The 6,943-nt window shown below is 33.6% G+C and overlaps 2 protein-coding genes and 1 long non-coding RNA gene across 3 annotated transcripts; 2 read left to right on the top strand and 1 right to left on the bottom strand.

The window, feature by feature from the left end:
• Nucleotides 1-718: 718 nt before the first annotated feature.
• On the bottom strand, nucleotides 719-2,537 carry LOC104099485 (uncharacterized). The gene is made up of 5 exons (XR_011412100.1): nucleotides 2,429-2,537; nucleotides 2,108-2,296; nucleotides 1,953-2,004; nucleotides 1,275-1,368; nucleotides 719-1,197 (listed from the first exon to the last, which is right to left on the bottom strand). It is a non-coding gene; the product is annotated as an uncharacterized lncRNA (long non-coding RNA).
• An 886-nt stretch (nucleotides 2,538-3,423) lies between these two features.
• Nucleotides 3,424-4,575, top strand: LOC104099484 (uncharacterized). Its single transcript, XM_009606493.1, has one exon. It carries the CDS (start codon nucleotides 3,424-3,426, stop codon nucleotides 4,573-4,575), a length of 1,152 nt encoding a protein of 383 aa, XP_009604788.1.
• Nucleotides 4,576-4,605: 30 nt separating this feature from the next.
• Nucleotides 4,606-4,974, top strand: LOC138901922 (uncharacterized). The gene has a single exon (XM_070189723.1). It carries the CDS (start codon nucleotides 4,606-4,608, stop codon nucleotides 4,972-4,974), a length of 369 nt encoding a protein of 122 aa, XP_070045824.1.
• Nucleotides 4,975-6,943: the final 1,969 nt, after the last annotated feature.

Raw genomic sequence — 6,943 nt, 5'->3', positions numbered from 1 at the left:
AAAAAGAACTAAGAGAAACAATCAATAACACATCAATTCTAAATTAGTTGGAGTATACGAAATACAATCATTCCAATACAAAATTAAGATTTCTCTAATTTATATTTATCCTTACACTAACTCTCTCTCTCTCACTCTCTCACACACACACATACATACATACATATATATACATACATACATACATATATATATATATATATAGTACTACAAAATGGCTAAATTCTGATTGCCAAAACGGTCGAAAATCACGAATTTCTGACTACTTTCCAACCAAATTGATCGATCAGAAAACAGTTGGTCGGAAAACAAATTTCGACCGAATTCGTCGGTGATTTCCGACCAAAGTAGTCGGAACGTTCAAAAGGTCGGACCACCAAATTATTTTCAAATTTCCGACCGAATCAGTCGTAATAAGATAAATAAAAATAAATATTTATTTAAAATTAAATAATAAAAAATATAATTTCCGACGGAATCCGTCGAAAACTGTTAAAAATTAATTATTTTTTTTGTCATTTCCAACCGATTCGGTCGAAAATCTGGGTATTTTTGAAAAAAAAACTGGACAGCTGTCCTACCGTTTCCGTCGAAATTTTCTGTAAAACTGGGTAGAATTCTGCTCAATTTTGAGCTACACCACCTGTCAAACAATTACAATACAATCGCGCGAACAACCAATCAACAAATATAACATCTAAACCGACAAATCCAACAATTAATACAATCTAAACCAACAAATTCATTAAACCTAATAATTTTAGGCATAAAAACATCCAAATAGTAGCCTACATTCAAGTTTAAAAATAAAATATAAACTTGTCTCTCACAATCAAGTTTACCAATCAACCGAAACCATACACCTAAACTACTACAAATCAGATTCAGTTTTGTTCATCCTCATCGTCAGATAGATCATGCCCATGCTTTCTCATGAATTTCTGTATTTTAACAAATATTTCGAATTGTGAGTCCAACTGTTGCTTCAAATCATAATTTTCTCTCTCTCATATCTTCCATCTGTTCTTGATTTTGAGAATAAAAAGAATTGGGTAAGAGTGAGTTTGGATGACTTGTAGGTCGACTGTTTACTCCACGCGCTGTCTCTGTCCACAATGAAGCCATATCATCAGGTGTTGGTTGAGTTGAAGGAGGCTGAGTTTGTTGCCATTCTTTCACCTTTTTATGATAATCTTCCTGAAATAAAAACATAACTATTATGTAAACAAACTAATATTAATAAACCATAGATAATTATGAAGTTAGTATTTTACATATGTGTCTGACGCACGCGTCTCCATCCAGTGTTCTCTTGTACCGTCTTTCTTCTTTTTCTTATGCGTCTCCTCGAAGACCTAGTACAACAAGCTTTATACCAAAGTTTTAAACTATATTAATAACCCACGATTTTGAATTGCAGTCTTTGAATTCTTCAAATTCTTAACAATCTTCTTTCTTCTATTCGAGTATACTCATATATAGTCCTCCATCCCTTTGGCTTAATTACCGTTGGAAGTGAAAGTGAAATTTTATTTTCCTTCTTTCCTATCGTTGTTTTCTCAATTGCTTTATGCCAACATGTCACCTTTTTTATTTCGAAAATAAATTAATCAATCGCTAAAATTAGATTTAGGATTTCTTAACATATTCTTGTTTAACCCAAAATTGAGTGACTATTTATGACATTAGTTTTTTGGACAAATTAGACAATCTAATTTACATAATAACGGTAACAAAAGAATTTCGCAAAACAAAATCCCTATAGGAACAACCGATATCCTTCTCTTTTTTGTTTTATATTAAGTATCATTCAAAAACTAAAATCCCTAAAATTTCAACCATACCTAATTCAACTAGCTAGGATGTTCATATATAGAAAATCTAATACAATAACTAAAATTACTACAAATATAACAATAAAAACAAGATATATATATCAACGAAGTACTTACCTCGACAAAAAAAATGCCGGAGAAGAAATGTCTCGATGCCGCTGCGGAACCACTGCTAAAAACGAAAAAAAAAGTTAGAAAATTAAGGGGAAAAGGGAGGAGGAAGGAGAGGGAGAAGGGAGGAGGAAACGAGAGAGAGAGCGAAAATACATTACCTATAATGAGGTGTATGGTGAAGAAGGATGAGAGGGAGAGAGGAGGAGGATGAGAGGAGGAAGAAAAGAAATATTTCTGTTTTTGGGGAACGGGGGTCGGGTAGGATTTTAAAAAAAATCCGATCGATTCGGTCGGAATTGTCATTTTAAATATATATATTTTTTAAAACCGCTGCCGCCGCCGAACCACTGCTAAAAACGAAAAAAAAAGTTAAAAAATTAAGGGAAATATGGAGGAGGAAGGAGAGGGAGAAGGGAGGAGGAAGGAGAGGGAGAAGGGACGAGGAAACGAGAGAGAGAGAGAGAGCGAAAATACATTACCTATAATGAGGAGTATGGTAAAGAAGGACAAGAGGGAGAGAGGAGGAGGACGAGAGAAGAAGGAGGAAGAAAAGAAATGTTTTTGTTTTTGGGGAACGGGGGTCGGGTAGGGCGTTAAAAAAAAAATCCGACCGATTCTGTCGGAATTGTCATTTTAAATATATATATATATATATATATATATATATATATATATTTTAAAAAACTACCGACCGAATCGGTCGGAATTGTCAAACTGGTTTTTGCGCCAAAAATTGCGACCGATTTGGTCGGAAATATGGTCGAAATTTAAAAAAAAAATATAATTGATATTTTTTTGAAATTCCGTCAGAAATTTCCGACAATTTGTTTCCGTCGAAAATTTCAGTCGGAATTTTACGATTTTCTAGTAGTATATATATCAGGGGCGGACCCACATGGAGTCAAGAGGGTTCATATGAACCCACTTCGTCGAAAAATAATACTGTGTATGTAGGTATATATTTTCTGTCTTCAAAAACGTAATGGTATAAAACTTATTTTGAACCCACTTTAAACAAGTAAATCGCCTAGCCTGCTAGTAAAGAGGGTTCAAATGTGTTTAAATTTTTCACATGGTCCTGAGTTCGAAACCAGTTAGTTGCATATATTCCTCTATTTTTGATTTTTTTAAATATATGTCTCTTTTCCCATATAAACGACATCGTTTATGTCTTTTTAAAATATCCCCCAATTCTCCAAATCAGAAAATGATCAGAATCTCTAATCCCAAGCCCTTCAGTGCCTCTCTCTCTCTCTCTCTCAATTTCAAAGAGAATCACTTCTATAGTCACCACTAACCTCCTCTGTTAGCCCCTGCCGAGGTCATCTCCCTCAAAGACAAAGGGCTTCATCTTGGTATCTAACTAAAAGTTCAGGTGATCAATAACAATAAGAACCAATTCTAGTTTTTTAATTTTTAGTATTTATTCCTCTTTTGCATAAAGATTTAATACCAATAAATTTCCTTCACCTCTATGTGCTTTATTAATGGAGACCTTTTTGCATTGCTAGTTGATGAATCATGTGATGTATCACGCAAAGAGCAATTAGCTATTGTCTTGCGATATGTTAATAGATGTGGATCTGTGGTGGAGCATTTTATTGGGATCGTTCATGTTCGTAATACTAGTGCTTTATGTTTAAAGAAAGCAATTGTTGATTACCTTACTCAACATTCTTTGAGTTTTTCTTATATGCATGGACAGTGCTATGATGGAGCAAGCAACATGCAAGGGGATTTACGTGGCCTTAAAACTTTGATTCAACAAGAAAGTAAATCTGCTTATTTCATTCATTGTTTTGCACACCAACTTCAATTGACTCTTGTTGTGGTATCCAAAAAGTGTCTTGAAGTGGGAGAACTTGTATTGTTGGTTTCTAATATATTGAATATAGTGGGATGTTCTTTTAAACGTATGGATGATCTTCAAGAATATCCAGCCGAAAAAGTTCAAGAGGCATTAGACATGGGTGAACTTGAAACTGGTAGGGGTTTGAATCAAGAACTTGGTCTTGCCAGAGCTGCCGATACTCGTTGGGGTTCGCACTACAAATCTTTTAAGAACTTTATTTCTATGTTTGGCTCAATTATTGATGTTCTTGATACTATCGTTGTTGATGCCCGAACTTTAGAAGAAAGAGCTAATGCAAAGGGATATCTTAGCACTTGTCAAACATTTGAGGTTGCTTTCATGTTTCACGTAATGAGAGATATTTTGGGGATCACAAATGAGCTTAATACATCCTTACAAAAAAAGGAGCAAGATATTGCAAATGCTATTCTACTTGTTGAAGTGGCAAAGAAACAGTTGCAAAAGCTAAGAGAAGAAGAATGTGATTCACTTATTGATAAGGTGTCTGTATTTTGTGTCAAGTATAATATTTTGATACCAAACTTTGATGACTTCTATATTAACTCTGAAAGATCTCGACGTAAAGTTGCTGATTATACTATTTTACATCACTATCGTGCTGATATATTTTTTAAGATTATTGATTGGCAAGTTCAAGAACTCAATGCTCGTTTTAATGAGGTGACAATGAACTTGCTTGTTGGAGTAGCTTGCTTAAATCCAATTGATTCATTTTTTAGTTTTGACATAAACAAGATATTGATGATGGCTTAATTGTATCCTGACGATTTTAATGAGAATATAATGGTTACGCTCAAGAATCAACTTGAAACTTATATTGTTGATATTCGTGATGTTGATGAAAGGTTCTCAAATCTACAAGGACTTGTTGATCTTTCTGAAACACTAGTTAAGACAAAGAAGCATTTGAATTATCCATTTGTGTTTCGCCTTGTGAAATTTGCTTTGCTTCTACCAGTTGCCACTGCTACAGTTGAAAGAACTTTCTTGGCGATGAAGTTGATCAAGAATGAATTGCGAAATCGAATGGATGACGAATTCATGAGCGGTTGTTTGGTACCTTATGTAGAAAGAAAAATATTTAACACAATTTCTGATGATACTATTATGAATACATTTCAGGAAATGAAAACTCGTAGAGGACAGTTGTAATAATATATTTTATTAATATATAGTTTTTGTTGACCTCTTTGTATATTTGCTTCTTTGCATTTTGAACCCGCTTGATAAAAATAGATGAAGAAACACGACGTTCCGATTCGAAGCTCATTCAAACATCTGACTTGTTAGGACTTATATTCAAATAACTCATGAATATTAGTGGACAAACAAATATTAAATGGAAAAAAATCTGATCAAGTAAAGCAAGAAAATACTGAAAAGATTTACTTGGTCTCCGTGTACAGAATTGACCAGAAGTCGACCAGTGCAAATGTCAGCTTATCCAATAACCAATTGGGTCAAATTAGAAGGATGATATAGTAATCAGACCTAACTAATAAACTAACCACTATTATTAGAAAGGTCAAAGGATAAGAAAGAACGTGTCTTCTAAGCCAACAGTAGTTGACTAGGCCAAATTACTGACTTTTCTTTCTTCCTCACTTACTTTAGCTTTTAGTCACGTTTCCAATAAGATTAATGAATGATTAAAATTCAAAGCCGTCATGATATTTGTTAATTAATTATTGATTCCCAAAATAAAATCCATTTCCAATCCAGCACGTAGCTCCACGCGTAAATGTCAAATATAAAAGCTTTCTAATTGCTTTTGTTAAATATTTTCTGCCCTATATCCCCAATTATCTGTTCTGAATTTGTAGTTCTTAAAATGTTCTTCTTTTCTTTTAGGGTTACTTTTCCTAATTTACATCCTTGACATTGGAAAGTCTTATTTTTATTTTTTCTTGTGAGTTCTCTTGCCTTTTCTAAGGCTAAGTCTATTTCAAAATCATTTGTGTTATTTTTACTATATATATTGTAGGAGATTTTTATTTTAGTTTCTTAGACTACATGCCTTGGTACGATTATTGGAAGATAATTTTTATAATATTATGAATTCCTACAAGGTAGATTTCAACACGAGGAAAGCAATCAATGCTCGTAGTCACTTTTCGTCAACTGGGCGACTGCTAGGCGGCACTAAGGACATATTCTTTTGTATTTAATGAGGACCTGAATTTGAATGATTCATATCTCAACTCACTAAATACATTTATTTTTTTAATTTTAAAATATCTAAATGGGTCTAAATCGGTGAGACCTGTGTCCAAGGCTAAAGTATTGGTTTCAAGAGAATTAACATAGTGTCAAGAGACCAATATAAAGACTTGTTTGCCTCTTGAAAACTTCGACTACTTGACCCCCTTTTATGTGTCTTAAAAAATTAACCTAATTACATTACTAGACATAAAGAGTCTAGAAAAGCACAATAGAAAGATACAATTATAAAGCTAAGCTATTTATTTATAATAGAAATAAACATATGGCCTATACAAAAACTTCAAACAATTTGTAGAACATCGTGATAAGGTGGAGTCACAAAGGCCGGCTGGTTAGTTTTTGTTAGAGAAATATATTTGCCTCTTTTCGATTTTGTAAGGATTTTCAAAAGAGTTATAATGTCCTTGCCTACTTGGCCCGTCACCTTAAGAATTTTGGTTGGATGTTCGAATTCTTTCGCATAATATTAGAGTCAACTTTGGTGAGTTCGTTTGTACAATCTATTTCTCTCAACATGTTCTATCGCTCTGGTTCCTCTCTCAAATAACCCCATGAAGCCGCTCTGGGTTTCTTCTCTCTCAATTCAGCTCATTGCGCCACAAACTACGCTCTAGGCCTACTCTTTAGCTTGTTGAGTTTGCTCTTTTCTCAGCTTCAGGCCTACTTTTCAGTCTATTAAGCCTAATCTTTCTCTTAAGTCTTCGCAAAAGAAAAAAGATAAAAAGACCCAAAAAGAAATCAGCCCACATATAAAATTAAGTTACACGTGCGAGAGCTTGCCTCATTTGTTTTTTTTAAGATTAAGACGTCTGAATCTGAATACACGTCTAAATATCAAGATGTGTATTAAGATTAAGACATCTGAATCTGAATACACATCTGAATGTTAAGATGTGTA

This window comes from Nicotiana tomentosiformis, chromosome 11 (genome assembly GCF_000390325.3).
Source record: "Nicotiana tomentosiformis chromosome 11, ASM39032v3, whole genome shotgun sequence".
Taxonomy (NCBI): domain Eukaryota; kingdom Viridiplantae; phylum Streptophyta; class Magnoliopsida; order Solanales; family Solanaceae; genus Nicotiana; species Nicotiana tomentosiformis.
Note: the sequence above shows the minus strand (reverse complement) of the source record. Positions and strands in the feature narration are given on the sequence as shown.